This window comes from Gymnodraco acuticeps, unplaced genomic scaffold, assembly GCF_902827175.1.
Source record: "Gymnodraco acuticeps unplaced genomic scaffold, fGymAcu1.1, whole genome shotgun sequence".
Classification (NCBI taxonomy): domain Eukaryota; kingdom Metazoa; phylum Chordata; class Actinopteri; order Perciformes; family Bathydraconidae; genus Gymnodraco; species Gymnodraco acuticeps.
The window spans coordinates 1-20,519 of record NW_022991986.1 but is presented as its reverse complement, the minus strand read 5'-3'; the positions used below and the strand labels follow the sequence as shown (position 1 = coordinate 20,519).

Genomic DNA, 20,519 nt, shown 5'->3' with positions numbered 1-20,519 from the left:
GCAGCTAACCCAGAATGCAGCGGCTCGTCTGGTCTTCAACCTTCCTAAATGTTCCCACACCACTCCGCTCCTCCGCTCCCTCCACTGGCTTCCGGTAACTGCTAGAATCCACTTCAAGACACTGGTACTTGCGTACCGTGCTGCGAATGGATCTGGCCCTTCGTACATCCAGGACATGGTTAAACCGTACACCCCAGCACGTGCACTACGCTCTGCATCAGCCAAACGACTCGCTGCGCCCTCACTGCGAGGGGGACCCAAGTTCCCATCAGCAAAAACACGTGGGTTTGCTATCCTGGCTCCAAGATGGTGGAATGAGCTCCCCATTGACATCAGGACGGCAGATAGCTTGCACATCTTCCGGCGCAGACTGAAAACTCATCTCTTTCGACTCCACTTCGAGCGATAGAACTATTAACAAAGCACTTTTATACTAATAAAGGACTGGCTTATCTAAAGCCAGTTGAGTAGCACTTGAAATGTTTTAGCTCTATGAAGCCTGATGTACTTATATGATTCTGTTTTCTTCAAGTTTGTATCTTGTTGGTCGAACACACTTATTGTAAGTCACTTTGGATAAAAGCGTCAGCTAAATGCAATGTAATGTAATGCTGTCCTGTTTTTCATTCTTACCCCTGCTTGAACTACTGAATTTCCCCACAAGGATTAGCCTGTTTTTCAGGTCTCAGGCTCGAAAATGACATTCCCAGAACAAATGACCATATCTTCTAAAAGGGGTAAATTAATAATCTTTTTTCTCAAAGCAAGGTTAAACCTGTGAGTTGGATGTAGAAAAGTCAGAATCAATATAGATGTTTTTTATTTTAAAGTAAATTCAGATTGAACATAGTAAAAAAATGTAAATGTTAGTGTCCGTCCAAATAAAAACATTACTTATAGTGAAAAGCACCCTTGAATGATGGGATGGTAGACTAAAAGCTTTAGGAATCCAAACTATAATATATAATAAGTACCCTGTATGCAATAAAAGTGACATTTGACCTTTTTAGAGAGGTTTAGAAAAAAGAACCCACTTCTGGGTTCATTTGGGTGCATTTTCCATATCTCTGGCCCCCCTCTGTCGATTTTGATGATTGACATCTCTTTTTGACCGTTAGAGCCAATAGAATCGAGGGGAGGTTCCTAAAATCCAATGAGTGATGCGTAGCCAGAAGTGCATGTGTGACCATTGAAGAGGGTTTCATCCCATTCTATTCTATAAGTTCCAATTGACCAATATCATTAAATAAACACACACAAATGTTAGTGGTAGAAAACTAGGCTCTGTACTGGCAGGTGGCTTTGAAAGCGGTGAAAATATTCGTGCAATTAATATTCGTTTTTTCTAAATCAAGTCTTCCTGCTACCTCGGCCCTCAGAACCTCATAGAACCCCCCCCATTGGACGATCTGAACTATCCCTTTAAAGACTTTTCTATCAAGGTGTGGAAATGTAGACGCTTATAGCCGTGTTTTCACCTTGTTTATCTCGTACTGGTTGAGTGGAACGCTTCCAGCTGCTACTTTCTCTCCCAGCTCCACCAAGTGTTTCTGGATGTTCTCCACAATCACGTCACGACTCTGGTCCGACAGGATTTGACCAATCACGTAGCTGCAAGAACAACAGAGGAGAGGAACACATTTTAAGAAGAGATAAGATAAGATGGAACTTTATTTATCCTCTTGGGGAAATTCAGGCGTTAACAGCAGCAACACGGTTCAAATGAAAAACAGGATTCACGCTTTAAACATAAAGATAAAATAGAAAACAAATTAAAATCATAATACAGCAAAGTGATAAAGTAACTATTGAAACAAGATATTACAGTAAAGAGTTGTGCATTTGTATGAACATGTTAAATATATTTACATAAGTGTGCAGATGAGAGTGCAGGTGTTTTATATTTGATATTGTTGCATCGACTCAGTTGTCTTGTGTCTTACCTGTCAGAGAGAAACCATTATTTATTTTATTTGTATTATCATACCTTTGACCTCCTGGTTACTATCTGTGTTTAATGCATAACAAGTGATTTGTAAAGATCTATGATAAGTCAAAACCCTGTCTCTCACGTACTTTCCACACTCCTTGGCGAGGTCACACCAGTCTCTGCGGACGATATCCAGTCCTTTGAGTTCCTGTTTCACGCTGTATCGTCCCTCGCCGTGGTTCTCCACCACCAGGGCGGCGTATTTCTTCTTCTTCAGCAGCAAAAGAGACTTAAACACGCCGTCAATGTCGATCTCCAGAAGTTTGTAGAGCTTGTTTACCTCGGCTTTCACCTGGATGTAACAAACACATATATGCATTCAGGGAAAACGTCCAAACTTAAAGAAAGGAAATTCTCTTCTGTTCTTACCTTATTTCCAAGTTTGTAGACTTCCTCCAGAGACTTGCTGTTGGTGTTGATCATGATGGAGTCAGTATCTCCGTAGATGACCTCAAGATTCATCTGAGTCACATAAAATAACGAAAGAAAATATATCAGTTTCACATCAAGGCTGGACAATAAAAAAAACTTAAAGTACTTTCTCTATATGTACTTCCACATATATATAGTTGCACTGTATTAAATCAATGACATACATTGAGTTTATTTCAGTTTTTTCCATGACTAGATGTGTAATATATTAACTTAATAACCCACCTTCTGAACCAGGTCTTTGGTGTGCATCAGAATCTGAAAGGGAAACACACAACATAATGAATACAGATAGTAACAACAGCACAGTAAACAAACAAATGAGGAAAAAACTATTATTAAATATGAAGTTCCTAGGTTATATTTTCTGTGTGTGTGTGTGTGTGTGTGTGTGTGTGTGTGTGTGTGTGTGTGTGTGTGTGTGTGTGTGTGTGTGTGTGTGTGTAGAATTGTAGCAGAGCAGGTGACTTGCTTTTTAAATGGGGGATAATTGGCTAAGAGGGCAATTATGAGAGCGTGCTGTGACAGGCGTCTTTTCAACCCCCACACACACCCCAGCCGGGCAACACACACACACACACACACACACACAGAAACACACCTTAATGACTTAATGGCCTTTATCACCAGCAGAGTGAGTGACGGACAAATAGGAGAATTCTGTTAACGAAGTATGTCCACTCTGTGTGTGTGTGTGTGTGTGTGTGTGTGTGTGTGTGTGTGTGTGTGTGTGTGTGTGAGATCTGAGCAGCAGAGGGATCCCAACAGGTGGGGGTCCATAAGAGAGGGAGGGGGGGGGCTCCGGGTGGCTAATCTGGGGGGTCGGAGGGACAGAACGCAGTGTGACCTGTCACCAGCAATCTGCTCCTCAATCAACCGCAGACACATATATACAGACACTCACACACGTCCTGTACTCGGTGTGGGGACAAGGACGTGGCTATTTCAGAGTGCGAGGAACGAGAGGGAGGGGGGGGTTAAACCAAGAGGGGGGAGGGGGTCCACTCCCTGAAACCAGAGTGGGACTTAAGCATGCTTTATGGGCTGCTACATACCGCTGTACGGCAGGGAGGGGGGGGGTCGTTCACAGAACAGCCTCCTCCATTAGGGACTGCAGTCAAGGTCAAGGTCTCACCACACACACACACACACACACACACACACACACACACACCTCTAAATTGTGCTGCTAAGCTTTAATGCAGGCCAAATGACTCGCCTGTCTCCTGATAGCTTACAAATTAAATCTAAAAAGGACGAGTTTAGATTTAGTCGCAGGTGGAGAAATCTACTGAGGTAAAGTTAACATTTTGAGACATTTCAACGAGTATCAATTCAAGTCTGATTAGTACGAAAATATTGATACGCTCCTGAAGAAAAGGAGCCGCCATCAGGTTTCCATTGGTCACATTAATTAGAGCCTATTGAGTTAATTGAGCCTATTAACTAGATAGACATTTTAGGCCTAATTTAAAAATGTGTGATTTCAATGCTTGAGCTTTAAAAGAACTGCTGTAACTCTTTTAACTTCTGTACCTTGTCCCCTAAACTTGTAACAAAGTGAAAATGAGACTTTTGGCCATGATAAAGCAGAAAAAGGAAGCGCTGAAAGAGGAGAGGCTGGAAGGATCAGAGAATAGACAGAAGGAAAGGGCAGAGGAGGGAAGAATAGAGAGATGAGAGAGACAGACGCGGAGGGGTTGGTGTTATGGGGCGAGCGAGGTGTGAATGCGTTGATGTAATTGATGTGCGGACTCATTTAGAAGGTTTTCCATCCGCCGTCAGTCCCGGCCGGAACGAGCCGTGTGAAAGACAAGTCCTTTGACCATGATGCAATTTGTGACAAACTGACGGTGTGTGTGTGTCATCTTCAGACACATACCAACACACACATACTATAGGAAGGAACCAATGCAAACACACAGCCCCAGGGAGGAAGGTTCTCGTGTGTGTGTGTGTGTGTGTGTGTGTGTGTGTGTGTGTGTGTGTGTGTGTGTGTGTGTGTGTGTGTGAGCACCATGCATGCCTCTCGTACTGAAGCCAACAACTGCACAAGCTTCACTCGAATTACTCAACCTGACGCCGTGTCCTTCAGAAATACTACTCTATCATATCAACAAGATTATCAAACAGCGGAACAAACAATCAATACGTTGACAGAAAACGTATTTACAGCCATTTTATTGTTCATTTTACCTTTTTTTTTAGCATAACTTCACTCATTTAAGCTCGACAGATGCCTGTTTCTGACTCTTCTTTGATATCAAATCATTTAATCTTTGGGTTTCCAAGAGTTTGTCGCATAAATACGGAGTTTTGAAAAGCTCTGGAAACTTATGACCGTGGTTTTTCACTATCTGCTGACATGTAACAACCCTAATGAATGAAAATATTTAAGTTCCTGATGTCGTTAAGAAGTCGATTTTCAATCCTTTGGCATCCACAACAAGTCAAAGCAAGTCACTTCTATGTCCTATTTGCCCTATTTCTTTTAACTAATACTTAACATTTAACAAAAACATCAATAACTAAATCAAAACCTCAGTGAATTGTCCATGTTTCTTCTCAGCTCCTCTGTTAATACAGTGTAATGACTGGACACTAGTTGAGCAGCTCACTGATAAGCGCTGTGAAGGATCGAAGCAGGAGTATTGTCTTAACTTCATTTTCAAACACTCGTTATCGCTACCCCAACCTTAATTTTCAAGGTGAGAGCTGAGGTGTCATGTCACATTATTTTGGCTGCAAAAGGTCAAGGCGGGTCAGAGGTCAAATTAGATGGCATGCCTCTTCCTCTGCACACTTAGCACTGTGCAGCGCTATTTACTACTGCTACCTTCATTTCTTAGACAGAAATGAAGGTAAAAACCCAAATCTTGTGAAAAACACATTTTACTCATGCTTGAATATATTAATTGACAAATCTATAAGTCAATATAATACTTGCGCAACATTTTGATAATTGATTAATCATTTAAAGGTGGGGTAGGTACGTTTGAGAAACCGGCTCGAGATACACTTGTTATATTCCATGGAATGCTCTCAACATCCCGATAGCAATGAATATCTGAAGTGCCTTCCATCTGTGCTCAAACTGATCTCGTGCCCTCATTGGTCATGTGCTCGTTCGTGTGTGTTGGAGGAGGGACTCTGTGAGGAAGTGGCAGATTTATTCCGGCTGTGTATTTTCAAATTCTAGCGCACTCGAGCTGGTTTCTCCAAAATTACCTACCGCATCTTTAAGTAATTTTTTATGCAAAAATGGCAAAGAAAACTGTGAAGCTGACCGTTGAGCGGCCCGACCAAGCAAGGAGGCAGAGCGTCCCAAATACAACCCGGTGTGGGCATTTATTGCTCACGTGACACAGCCTCAATCTCGCTGGTCACGTGAGCACAGTCACAAGGATCTCACACACCAAACAAAACAGGAAACACAGAGCCTAAATACCCACACTAATCAACCCAACAGGACACAGGTGAGGGGGGAGGAGACAACACAGGGCACCAGGTGCACACAATCAACAGCAACAGACATGGGGAAAGGGAACACTTTTCAAAATAAAACACATGTGCAATATACAAAGCCCGAAGCCGTCAGTCCACAGTGACGAAGCCATCTTCGTCACAAAAACATTTGGAGATTTCATGCTCTTCCACCTCCTCGCTAAAAGAAGATATTTAAAGACTGGAAGTTGGGAGTTTAGGATGAATATTTTTAGCTAGTTTCTGATATTTTATCAAGCAAAAAAGTAAGAAAAGACTTGCTGGATTCAGAAAAAATGAAAACACGTCGTTGAAATAGTCGTATGACCAACTTCAGACTCTCTAAACTATATGAAAATAATAATAAGATTTGCAGTCTTACTAATTAAGACACATTCAAATCCTCTTTAGATAAACCTGCATGCCGCAGCTTCATTACTCTGCAGAAACATGTTGGACAGAGCTCCAGCTGAGTGCAGAGTTCCTGCAGTACTTCAACACTCTCACAGCTCACAGGTGACATTTTCACTTTGTCCTCCCCATTTTTAAAAAACATAATTTACCCAACAGTCTGCCGTGAGACTCCAGGGCGTCTGACCCTGCCAATGCTGCTAAAAGATGTAGTTAAGTGGTGCGACCGTACAGTGTAACACTCAAAGCTGCCAGGAAGTGAACGAGGGAGACAACTACAGGAGCACAGGTCCAAAAGAAATGACAAACCCCGACTTCTGCAGCTGGACGAAGCCGAAAGCTGGGTTTCTGAACAGATATCGAGTCGAAAAACTGTCATACAATGGAGGTTTAACACAAATACAACTACACTTTTAAATAGCCGATTGTAGAATCTGCACTTCACAGTTTCTGGCTCTACTTCTCACAGCTTGAAGTCCAATTTAATGCAGTGCTTTTAACAATGCCTCATGTCTTTGCATTTCATTCGAAAAGGTGCTATTGTCATTCGCACAATAGCTAATAGTTGTTAGCAATTAAAAGCTTCAATTAAAAGTCCCAGGCTCTTCCAACAGAGCAACATACATTGTACTAAAGTCATTAAATAGTGCAAGTGACACAATGCTGCAGGTATTAAAAGCAGGAATAAGTAGACTATGAATGTTAAATAGAACAGGATGTACAATTAAATACTGTACAGGGAATAAAATACTAATTATTGTTATAATATATACATTTGTGAACTGCAAGAGCTTCGGATTTTAACCCATTATTGCTAGCTGTCATGCTAATTTGGGATTTAAAGCATAGAATAAAGCATGTTTTGTTTTACTTATAATACCTGGAAAAGAATGTGATTGTAATTTGAGCAAAGTACATGTATGGACAAAGCAAATCAATAATAAAAAAGTTTTAAAAAACAAGGAAAAGTGACAGATAACTCGATAACACTTTTAATACCTCACTGTTAAATCTGCTCTTCCCAATTGAGCTTCCAATCCCCTTAATGTAGTGCTTTAAACTCACTAGTATCATGTCTTTGCATGTGCGTCACATTACCGTGTGATCCTGCACGAAGCCATGCTAATTGATGAGAGGTTCAGCCTCGTTGTGATATCTGGATTTTCCTCAGCTGTTGTTCAGCTATCTGCTAGCCTTATTTACGAGGGATTTAGATGTCATGTGTTTCGTCAGGCGGTAACTTTAAATAACAATACGAGTCCTGTTTGACCTGCATTGGACGAGTGACAAATGGGTTATAGATTGAAAGGGAAGCAATAAAAGATAATACAGAGATGCACAATAAAGCTAATACCCCTTCACACACATACCACCACCCCCCACCCCCCCCCCGACGAGCAGATCAGAGGCAGCATTTTAAACCTCAGAGCGGCTGAGGGCCCTTGTAAAGAGAGCCAGTGACGATTGTTATGAAAAGCACTCAGCTGAAAAGCATTTTGGGATGACAGTCGGCGACTGAAATAGCACCTGTGGAGGAACACACCACTGTCAGAGCAGGGGGAAGGGGGGGTACACACACACACACACCCCCTTTCCACTAACACAATCTCACAAATAAAGATGCATAAAATAATCCTCACTGCTCCAAACACAGACGCAGGAATGATTTTTCTCACTGAAATGATTTCAATACACACACACCCCTTTTCCACTAATGCAATTTCACACGAAAGATGCATAAAAGATTTGTATATCTCTTCAGAAGTGTTTTGTCACTCGAACACACACACACACACACACACACACACACACACACACACACACACACACACACACACACACACACACACACACACACACACACACACACACACACACACACACACACACACACACACACACACACACACACACACACACACACACACACACACACACACACACACACACACACACACACACACACACACACACACACCACACACACACACACACACACACACACACACACACACACACACACACACACACACACACACACACACACACACACACACACACACACTGCCGTTTCTCTGGCTGCAGTCACCGCTCTGTGTACACGCGCAATGTCCCGCCCACAGCGCTATCTGATAGGCTATCACTGAAGATCTTCCGGGCGGGAGCCAGAGAGGCGGGACCTTCTCAGGTTACAGGCAGGTGCGAAAGAACGCAGACACAGACTGAAGCAAGCAGCAGCGCTGAGCGGCAGAGCCAACATGTGTTAAACCGAAGTTCAATAAACCTATCCCCTATGCTGAAGTTGCAAAAACACCACCATCTTATGATCCAATTCTATCAGTTTCCCAGTTACACAGGGACGCGGGAAGTCAGTCAGAGTTGGGGGTGCGTGCAGCGTCTCGCAGCGGAGTAACTGTGGTGCGGAGGGGGGGGGGGGGGGGGGGCTGCGAGTGGAGCCTCGCAGTTTTTCAGGTTGATATGTGAAGCTCATTAGCTAGCCAACATGTATCTAGCAAATGTTTAGCAAAATATTAGAAGTGAGGGTCCTAGACTAACGTTAGGTCTACTGTAATAGCCTCACTTTTAATAGTTTGCTAAACATTAGCGAGCACTAGTGTTTTGCAGTTGCTAGCAGCTTATTGGGATGTTATGCTAGGTAGACAGATATAATAAATTAAGTATTCTTGTTAGTTAAGCATGTCAGCCTGCAGCCCCACTTCCTGTCTCTCTCTAACTCATTGCTGCACTAAAGAAAAGGGCAGAGAGGAAACCAGTTGTAAGATGTTTAAAAGTTTATTAAACATAATATATGCTTAAATGCATTTCAAAGAAGTTGTGTTGAGTTGTGTTGGAGTTTGTGTTATTCTACATTTTGACACCAAGATTTTCTGATTTTACTGCAAATGTATATCGGTTCCAAATATCGGTCTGCTTGATTACTAATAATCGGTATCGGCCTTGAAAAAGCCATCCCTAACACACACACACACACACACACACACACACACACACACACACACACCTGTCCTGGCAGATGCCTTTGCTGTGTACTCATGTCTGCTACTGGGAGGGTCAATCCGCTGTAAAGCCTCGTCTGATTTAAAACCCCCGGCTGAGATCACACACGCCGGCGCTCATTGGGAATAACTCGACAATGACAGCGGTGCCTCTGGTGCCTGGAAATAAAAAATGTGGCACTTTAAGGTCCTGATGAGTCACTCTGTCCGCAGGCAAAGGACTCACCCACCGATGGGTTCTTAAAATGTCTCCGGGGAAATAAATAACGCATGTGTAGATAGTGAAAAAGGGATGGTGATTAAAATGTGATATTTGAGATCGCAGGCAGTAGAAGAAGAAATGACCTTTGTCATCAGCTACAATTGCATTCACTGCGTCGGGGCTGATTTCTATGAATATATTTTTATCTGAACTTTAAAGTGGTTTTAATGAATTGAAACTTTATAGAACACAATACATAGACACGACCTGCTCAGCACCAAACACACAGATGTATCTGGTGAACATAGTGCGAGATTTGAAGCTATAGAGGCTTTTTAAATGGTACATGTTTCCTTCAAAATAAATACAAAAGTGTTTCCCCTTCTCATAAGTAAACCTACAAATATATATTTCAGGTTAAAATATGCAAATTACAACCTATATGCCACAAATCAAGCTGTAGTTACATTCAAGCATTTGTTTGAGGTGTGTTGACAATAACTGTGATATTTAATTAATGACATATTTTAATGTTAATAATAAACATATGCTTTTATTGTGTAAGTAATCTAGTGTCCCTAGATCTGGTACTGCCTCTTATCAGCAAATGCATAATTACTTTATCACAAAAAAGTGGCTAAACACAATGAAATGGGACGGGTGGCGCAGTGGTGCTGGGGAACTCCAGTTCGAAACCCGCTCCTGCCGCCACTGCGTCAGGCCGTTGTGTCCTTGGGCAAGACACTTCACCTGAACTTGCTCCTGTGGGTATTGTCCACAGTACATGACCATTGCATGTATGATATGTGTGTAATGTGTGTATATGTAAAGCGCTTTGAGTCATTGAAAAAGCGCTATAATAAATGTAAGGAATTATTAATTATTAATGAAATGAACTAATGGATTACTATATTAAAATAATCTACAGATATCGCAGTATGATTTAATACTTGTGGCCACGATGATTGCGCAGTAAATGCGTGATATCGTGCAAATATATATCGGTACAAATGTTGGTTTGATTGATCAATAATAGTGTTAATTTCGTTGACTAAAACTATGACGAAATATGTTCGTCAACGACCTTTTTTTCCATGACGAAAACGAGACGATGACGAGACGGCACCGACGGCAGTAAACAATAACTGCAACGAAATCATCGTTGACGAAAAGTGACGAGACGAAAATGTAGTTTACTAAATAAAAACTATGCCAAAATCTCTCTTTACTTTCGTTGACGAAAAATGAGGAGACGAAATATTATCAAAGATAACGTTACATCTCTGATAGTCAGTTTTTCTCCAAGCAGTTCCATTTCCGGTGCTGCGGCCGGGCAGCAGCTGTGTGTGTCCGTGCTGCGGCTGGTCAGCAGCTGTGTGTCCGTGCTGCGGCAGGGCAGCAGCTGTGTGTCTGTGCTGCGGCAGGGCAGCAGCTGTGTGTCTGTGCTGCGGCAGGGCAGCAACTGTGTGTCTGTGCTGCGGCAGGGCAGCAGCTGTGTGTCTGTGCTGCGGCAGGGCAGCAGCTGTGTGTCTGTGCTGCGGCAGGGCAGCAGCTGTGTGTCCGTGCTGCGGCTGGGCAGCAGCTGTGTGTCTGTGCTGCGGCAGGGCAGCAGCTGTGTGTCTGTGCTGCGGCAGGGCAGCAGCTGTGTGTCCGTGCTGCGGCTGGGCAGCAGCTGTGTGTCTGTGCTGCGGCTGGGCAGCAGCTGTGTGTCCGTGCTGCGGCTGGGCAGCAGCTGTGTGTCTGTGCTGCGGCTGGACAGCAGCTGTGTGTCTGTGCTGCGGCTGGGCAGCAGCTGTGTGTCCGTGCTGCGGCTGGGCAGCAGCTGTGTGTCTGTGCTGCGGCTGGACAGCAGCTGTGTGTCTGTGCTGCGGCTGGGCAGCAGCTGTGTGTCTGTGCTGCGGCTGGACAGCAGCTGTGTGTCTGTGCTGCGGCTGGGCAGCAGCTGTGTGTCCGTGCTGCGGCTGGGCAGCAGCTGTGTGTCCGTGCTGCGGCTGGGCAGCAGCTGTGTGTCTGTGCTGCGGCAGGGCAGCAGCTGTGTGTCTGTGGTGCGCGCGGCGGCAGATTTGAATTACACCGAGCAGCGGCACTATATGAACTGTCAAGAAGACTCGGGTCTAACTCGTGGTCTAACTAACCTTATTTAACAGAAAATGAAATGGCAACAACAGGGCTTGGGAGCAGTGGTCGCACTCGCGTTAACCGAATACCCCCCCCGTCAGCGCGAGTGAGTGATAAATTGTGCACTCGACGGATAATAATGGATTATGACGGAAATGTTACGATCCGTCAAAATGACTGACAACGAAAAAGTCTAAAGCCACCACTGCTTGGGAGAAAGAAACAACGTGATATTTGGGCCCATTTTCGCTACAATGAGGCGGAGAAAAAGAGCGAATGCATTGTTTCATCAGAAGGGAAGCAATGTGGCCATAACACAGAAAACACCACAAACCTGACCGGATACTCTCTGCAAAGCTTCTTCATCATTCAACCTGAGTTTCATCAAATAAGGACAAGATATCATCTTATTTATTTATATGCTAAAATGACAAATTATTGGTTTTGGCTAGTTTGACTGAAATGTTCTATATAATAAAAAAGACTCAACAGTTTTCATTGACTAAAATAAGACTAAAATGTTGACTTTTAGTCGACTAAAACTTGACTAAATAAAAACAGGATGAAGGTGACTAAATGAGACTAAAACTAAAAAGGTCTTTTTTATCAATAAATGTAAAGGTTTTATTATAACTACATGTATCACCTTCTTGTAAAGTCAGCTAAAACCACACACTAATTATCATCTCATTAACAACCACCAGTGACCGTGATAAAGTCGCCGTGTCAGACGTAACGAGTTATAATCCCCGACATTATCCCGGTCTCACATGGCCTCATTAGAGCACGTTACTAAAGTCGCTGTTTAGATTCTGAACCCTCCGACTGTCCTGCCAAAATAGCAGCGCTGCTCCCATGTGACTATTTGTTAAGTCCTCTCCTATCAGGAGCAAAGCCAGCGCGGTGGACGGCGTGGAAACATCCCCACACACACATATTACAGCTTATGTGTTCTTAAATCTAATTCGGGGAAATGTCAAAATGACCTTTGTGGTTCTGAGACTGCAGCGGCGACTGAATGAAAGCAATGGGGACAACGGTGTTTACTCAAACACACGAGACGTGATCTGGTATTTCTAAATTCGGGGGGAAATGATTTGTTACAGGACAAGAGGAATGACACAGAATCTGCATGAGGGACGCCGGGGGGCAACAATATTTACTTAGCGTTCATTACAGACACACACACACACAAGTGCACATAGATGTTTAACCCAAAGCAAACTTTGACCTCTCCACACCCTCGGCTCCGTTACCCATTCCTCACTCTGCATGCCATCCCATAATGTGAACTGCGAGCTCCTGTCAGGCTGTTTTTAAACACAAGGACAGAGACTCAATTACAGCAGAAAGGCTCTCAGGAGTCGTCCTCCATCCCGAGACACACACACACACACACACACACACACACCTGCTAACGGTTGTCAGATTTGCTGGCAAAAGGGCGAAGGTCAAACCAATCTGCGTGCCACAACAATCAACGGCTTCGAGCGGCCTCGGTTGTTAACATCACTCGATTAGGAGGACTTACGCACACCGACACACGTAGTTTGTGTTCAGAGACAAGGCTGCTCAAAAAACTAGGAAAAAGAGCTTCTGTGTCCTAGCGTAAGTTCTGTTCCTTTTGGACAAAAAAACCACCTTAAATCTGGCTTTCTTTTTACGGGAAATGTTACAATCAGCTTTATCCCCGGGAGAAATGGCTCCAGATCTGATTGGCCGTGATGGAAATGTGACAGAATCAGAAATGCATTTGTCCCAAAGCAAAGGTCGGCTGCAGACAGAAGGGAAAGTAAAAAGACTAGACGTACAAGGACACATATTATAAGTTATTAACGTACAAAACATCGACAGAAAAAGTTATTTTACTATGCCGGTTGTGATTCAAACTCGTCAGGAAACTCACCACTTGAACTGAACAAACAACAGATATAAAAACGTGAAACTCAAGGAATAACAGACTTGTGTTATAGCAATGGAAAAGGACTTTATCGCCTATTTTGGCAGGTTTCCCGATGTTAAAAACCCTCTTGTATGCACGAGAGGAGGGGAAATGGTATAATATTCAACGATCCTAAAGACAAAGATGAATAACACTCATACAGCTTTTTGTGGCGCCCTTGACTGTTAATAGACACTCCTCTATTTGCTATGACGAGCAACATTAACACCGGTATCAGAAATTAACACCCCGACGAGCCAGATGCTGGAAATGTCTCCCTGCAACTGATCTGAGATCCCGAAGCGCCAGCAGGAAATCTTCCTTTTCTCTACGTTTGATTCTCTCGCGGACAAAAGTCTCCCTGGTATGACAGATGCATTTATCAGCCTGTTATAACCGCAAGTTGTCTTCATATATCTCCGCTCCAACTGTTCTCTGGCGAACTTACAAAAGGACCCGAAATAACGCGCAGGGGTTGAGGGGGACATCAATCTGCGGCGGTGTAATCCTAAACCTTCACCTTCCTCTTAATACCCATCAGCCCCCCCTTTAATACCCTCGCATACCAGGACAGGAGGGCCACAACAAATGGCCCCCGACAAAGGGCAGAGTTCGGCCAGTAGCACATGTACCAACACACACAGGAAACACTCAAGAATCAAGAGGGGTTTCCTATATCTATTTTAACAAAACATCTATTAAATCAATTAGAATATATATCAGGAAACTTTTCATCCTCAAAAATAAGTTTGTATATCTCTTAGTTTTCAAATTAGCCTGTACACACACACACACACACACACACACACACACACACACACACACACACACACACACACACACACACACACACACACACACACACACACACACACACACACACACACACACACACACACACACACACACAACACACACACACACCACACACACGACACACACACACACCACACACCACACACACACACCACACACACACCACACACACACACACACACACACACACACACCACAATCACACACACACACACACACACACACACACACACACACAATCACCACACACACACACACACACACACACACACTACACACACACACACACACACACACACACACACACACACACCCACACACACACACACACACTTGATCTTATATTTGGTGTTTCCCTTCCTAACTTGTCTGATCAGAGAGCACCGTGGCCCCCGGCAGACACCAGAGGGATTAAGCCTCAATTTAAACCGAGAGTGAGCGAAAGATGAGAGCTAAGCTAATCAATAAAAACAGAACACATGCAAACACAAGGGGGGGGGGGGATACACACCGCAGACAGGGTGGTGTTCTGTGTACGTGTTGCAATTACAAAAATAAAAAAGCCTCCTAACTCATGATATGAAAGTGCAAATGTGACGATTCAAATGAGGGCCGGGTGCAAACGGCACTAGCCACAAATACACCAGAAAGCCCGCCAAGAATTACTTGCGGCGTACGGTCGTTAAACTTTAATGCGCCATTCAAATTCAATAGAACCGATTCAGGGGCGTCCATCTAGCGGGGGTGGATAGTAGTGCATGGATGACGATAGAAATGTCAGATTAACATGAAATGAAATGCAGTTTTTAAATGTTAGTCTCCTTCAATACAGAAAGACAGTTTGTGGGAGTAGTGTGGATTATAGGAGTTGTTTCATTGTCTTAAAGCAGAGAGCTTCTTCCACTTCAGGAGTTAATAGTACATGAATTATCTACAAAAAAAGTCGAATTCTCTCCCAAAAAACGAGAATCTGAGTTTCTCCTAGTTGCTAACGTTAGCTGAGCTTATTTCTCAGACGACAAAAAACCTTCACATGGATAAAATACTGAGTTTAAAAGCACTAAAATCTAGAAAAAGCTTTTTTAAATGGGCTTAAAACTGGATAGAAGGCACATTTTTGACAGATTCTTGCAGGAAACATGAGAAAACGCAGCATTATCTTCATTTAAATGACAAAATATAAGTTAATATCACTTGGGATAATGCAAGCAAACAACTCAACTGAATATTTAACAAAGCTTTAGTTGTTTTCAGACCTTTTACGTGTCCCCTAAACAGTAGTGAGTGACTGAACTCATCCGACTGTCTCACAAATGTGTGCCGCTATAAGAGATAATGAAACAGAATATCTAACGAATGCAGGTCCAGATTTAGATTTTGGGAGAGCATTAAATGATCGCGTCCACATTGCTCCCAGTGGGACTCCCTGGTTGTGTTGATGCTGAAACACACTCGGTATAAATAGACGTCCAGGAACACGGATACAAAGTAAACAGAGTGCAAAGTGGATCTGCGCTTCTCAGCACTGACGTCTGACCTTTAGACGCTCGTCTCTGCAATCGGTCTTATCACACTTCACTCTGAGCACCGTCTACGTCCGAATGAAACACAATGCTATGTGTTCACTGTCCCTTCAACACACTGGGAGAACACAGGAGGTAAAGCATGCTTTTGATGATCAGAAAACATTTGAATACGTCTTAAAATCAATTAGAAAATATGTTGGGAACGTTTTTATTCCTGGCTTAAAGTTGTCTAAATTCTACAAAGTGCTACAGCATGTTAGCTCTCCAAATGCTCAACGTATATCCATCATTATCAGCTAATTAAATGCCTTTTAGCTTTCAAATGAGCCGATTTTATCTGTGTCACATGTGATATTTAAGACACATTACAACAAGGGTTGTTCTTTAACTCTGACACCATTTTTGATTTGTTCCCAAACGGCACGTCCACACAGCGGCTGTGGAAGAAGCTTGCCGGCGGGCGTGTCTGAAGCTCGACCAACAACCAATCACATGAATCTCCCGCCCCTGACACACAAGCAGCGGTTTGATTGGCTAGAGCTTGTACTGGCATATGATTTGATTGGCTGACGCTTCCGTCGAAGCTTCAGAAGATTCAAAAGTTGAACATTGCTCAACTTTTGAAGCCTGAGATGCCTGGAAATCTCCGCTTTGCTTCCCACAATGCAGTTCGGCTCAAAGTGAATGGGCAGAAGCGTTGTGTGGACGTACCGTAAGCCTTCTAGAGAAACAGCTAGGGAGAAAATTAGCAGACACACGAAATATATTCATGCAATTCATACACATGTTTGGAGCTAGCTGCTTTCTTTAGAAAAGACTCGGCATTACTGCTAGAGTTCGGTTTCGACTGAATTGCATAGTGAAAGAGAGGCATATAGGAAGCCAAGCTAAACCAAACTCAAGGTGTCATTTTAAAGTGCTTACATTGTGCAATATCATCATTAACGTCATGATAGGTTAAAAGGACAACTGTTGCCACTTTAATATCATACGCCATATAGAGTGGTGCAGAAAGGAGTCCCAACACCGCTCATGAGTCTGCATTTTAACACTTCCGTTTCCTCCTCTGGAAGTCAATGCTTTTTGTGGGATTTTATAGAATTTAACACTTTTTTCTGTCATAATATGGAGAAAAAACAATTGGTGGAAAGAACCAGGGAGATGCTAACTTCGCCACCACTCTATCTCCACGTTAGCATATTATTAAACTGTGTGTGTGTGTGTGTGTGTGTGTCTATTCCTAAAGATGAAAGACTCTGAAATGCCTCCTCCTGTACACATGCAGTACACAAACACAGTACTGAGGCTCAGTTACACAGATACTCTGAACACACACACACACACACACACACACACACACACACACACACACACACACACACACACACACACACACACACACACACACACACACACACACACACACACACACACACACACACACACACACACACACACACACACACACACACACACACACACACACACACACACACACACACACACACACACACACACACACACACACACACACACACACACACACACACACACACACACACCTGAAGGAGCCTAGGAATAAACTGTAGATCCAAATATGAGTCTCAAACAATTAGTCACACAGAATCGAATTAGCCATCATGAATATTTAGTTTGACGAAATGTAGTAATGACAGAATAGTGCGGTGTCACTTCCTGTTTCAAATGAAGCCGGAGCGAGCTGTAATTAAACTCATCCATTAAAGGCTGTTGACAAAGATTAAACTCTGGAGGGACAGGAACTCCCACTGGTATCAGAGAATCAAATGAGCACCTTTTTACAAACGTATCATGAACAACAAGCAGGTCTGGAGGCTGTCAGAGTAACACACACACACACACACACACTGAGCCCTGCCCTCTATTAGTGGACACAATGAGTGTGTAAGAGGATCTGAATGAAGGACTCCCCTGAGGACTCGTACTGTTAGAGCTCATTAAATGAACACGAGTACAAACACTGACATGTGTGAGGTGTTCACTTACACGACCAGATTTAGCCGTTTGTGTCATGCAACACACACTTTGTTGAGAGCACGCCCCGTTCTGTTCCTTTTGTGTGCGTTGAAAGAAGTCATGACACACTCAGGCTTTACATAGAGAGAGTGAGCTTCATGGAAAATACTTAAGAGCTCACACACACACACACACACACACACACACACACGGGGTGTTTATTGTGATGAACTTGAGGGAGTGATCATATTTAGAAACAGAGAAGAGCACAAGGTGACGAGGAAGAGGTAACGATGAGGAGAGGAAAGGAGGACAGGAGGAAACCAAAAATGAAACGGAAGACCAGAAGAGATGGCAGAGTGAAAAGTGTTGCATGAAGTTAAATGTAATCCAGCAGTGCCCTCTTGTGGACAAACATGGAAGTGTTTCAATTTCTATTAACCAGACTGGAGCTCTTATTTTATCAGTATTTGGGTCTTTTATAAGCCCCGTCTTCTTGCTCGATGTGCACTAAAGCTGCGACAGTTAGTCAGTCAACATAAATATAATTGTTGCCTCTTTAGATGTATCGTTATTTTCCTGCAAAAACGCCGGAAAATGCTGTTTTCAGCCTCTTTTATGTAATATAAAAGTGAATATCTTTGGGTTTAGGGTTTTAACTATTTCTTACATTTTGTAGACCAATCAATTAAGGCGAGACACCCCAGGTGAATAGGGTAATTTTTTTAACTTAAAGGTATCAGCTAGAAATTTCTCCAGTTAATTACTTACAATAAGGCAATTGTCTTTTGTATTACAAGTTTCTGAAATAGCATGTTTAAATATGCAAATTATCCATTATCTCATTAAATATGCACATATTTTAACACATTTCAGGAATCGAAATCTGAACTTTGGATATAGCCAGATTCAAAATTCTTGTTTCATTTTGTAGTCATATTAGTATCTAAGGCTTTTACAGAAGGGATATTGGATATCTCTTTTTATCACTCCATAAATCAGAAAATACTGTCAACAGCCCTAAAATATCCATTTTCGCCATGTTTTTAGGTATACAATGTTGTATAATTCAGGCTATGAATGATATATGAACAAACCCTTCTGTAAAAGCCTTCATAATATTGATAGGAATATAACTGGAAGGTTTGGTGTATGTACGTGCAACTGAAGTTGAAATTTCGAACTCAGAGTAGGAGAAAAAACTCATTTTGAGAAAACGACCTTTAAAGATTGCAGTGAGGCGCTAGCTAAACCCTCCTGTTCTTTGGATGACAGCTTGCGCATCGACGCACTCCGTGAAGGTATTTCATGTTCAGGGTCATTTGTTTTTTGTCTAACCTTGCTTCGTGCAAGTGACAATTGTTGTCGTCTTCTCTGTGAACGTTTTTTTCGCCGTTCTTTTGGCATTTTGAGATTTCAATTTCTAGCAGAAAGCTAACCAGGAAGTGTTTTAGCACACCACGTGACGCATCTGAACGAATCACGTTGTCAGAAGTTGACACCAGCCAATGAGATTTCATTTCTTGGTTTAGACCCCTTTGTGCTTTCACGATTGGTTGCTGATACAAAGGAAATGACCATATTTGGATCTGATGAGATTGTGCAGGAGAGACACAGCTTTCCAGCGATACCTCTGTTGACATGGTGCACACAGCGGTCGCGGTACTTTATGTTACGTTAGAAAGCTAACTTTTGGTGAATTTAGGAGAAATCTACAGACGCAAATAGACAAACTATAGTAAAATAAACACTTAAATGTGTATTTTGTACGTTTTCCTTCCAAAAGCCTGAAAGAAAACATGTTATAGAATCAAAATAGCACAAAATCTCAAAATTGACCAGTACTTGAAAAACGATGTTTTTGCCTGCCGTGTCTCGCCTTAATCCCAAAAAATAAATTGTAGTCAAAGTTTGTACTGTAATAAATGTACAACTAAGAAGCTTGTTTTAGTTAAGTTTTTTAAGACGTGCATTATCTATCAGTCTCATACAGTGTTTATGCAGTGTGTGTGTGTGTGTGTGTGTGTGTGTGTGTGTGTGTGTGTGTGTGTGTGTGTGTGTGTGTGTGTGTGTCTCTCACCTCTCTCCCCTTGTGTGTGACGAGGGCGGCGAGGGGTTTGGCGTAGAAGCGGCTGAAGCTGAAGCCCAGGCAGCCGTACATGCTGTTAGCCGTTAGCTTCAGAGCCTTCTGACGGATATCATACTGACGGAGAGACAGACAACGAATATTAGAATAGCTAATTATCTCAAACTGCAGTTGAGGTTACCCGTGTGTGTTTCAAGTTTCAAGGCTCTATTGTCATTAGCACATTATGTGTGTACCTGCAGGTAGAGGTCAGAGTTGAGGTCCTGCTGCTTCATCAGCTGTTTGACTTGTTTTCGTCGCTCCACCAGCTTCCTGATTTCTTTGGGCAGGATTCCCATCTCCAGGCTCTGATCGGGAACTTCGGGAATGTCATCCGACCCGTCCTCCTGTTACCGGGGAAACAAGAGATGGAAGTTTAGTTGGGCATTTTACGTGAGGGGAAGACTGGGAAACTGAGGATGTTGAGGCTCGTCACACCTCAGAACCGGACCAATCTTTAGA

At 42.9% G+C, this 20,519-nt stretch overlaps 1 protein-coding gene across 1 annotated transcript in view; it reads right to left on the bottom strand.

The window, feature by feature from the left end:
- pola1 (polymerase (DNA directed), alpha 1) overlaps positions 1-20,404 on the bottom strand; it is a gene marked incomplete at its 5' end in the record, with an annotated part of 77,059 nt that extends 56,655 nt beyond the window's left edge. The window contains 6 exon segments of the mRNA XM_034201085.1: positions 1,479-1,611; positions 2,077-2,282; positions 2,360-2,452; positions 2,648-2,680; positions 20,013-20,135; positions 20,255-20,404. Coding sequence (XP_034056976.1) covers positions 1,479-1,611; positions 2,077-2,282; positions 2,360-2,452; positions 2,648-2,680; positions 20,013-20,135; positions 20,255-20,404 — 738 coding nt within the window.
- Positions 20,405-20,519: the final 115 nt, after the last annotated feature.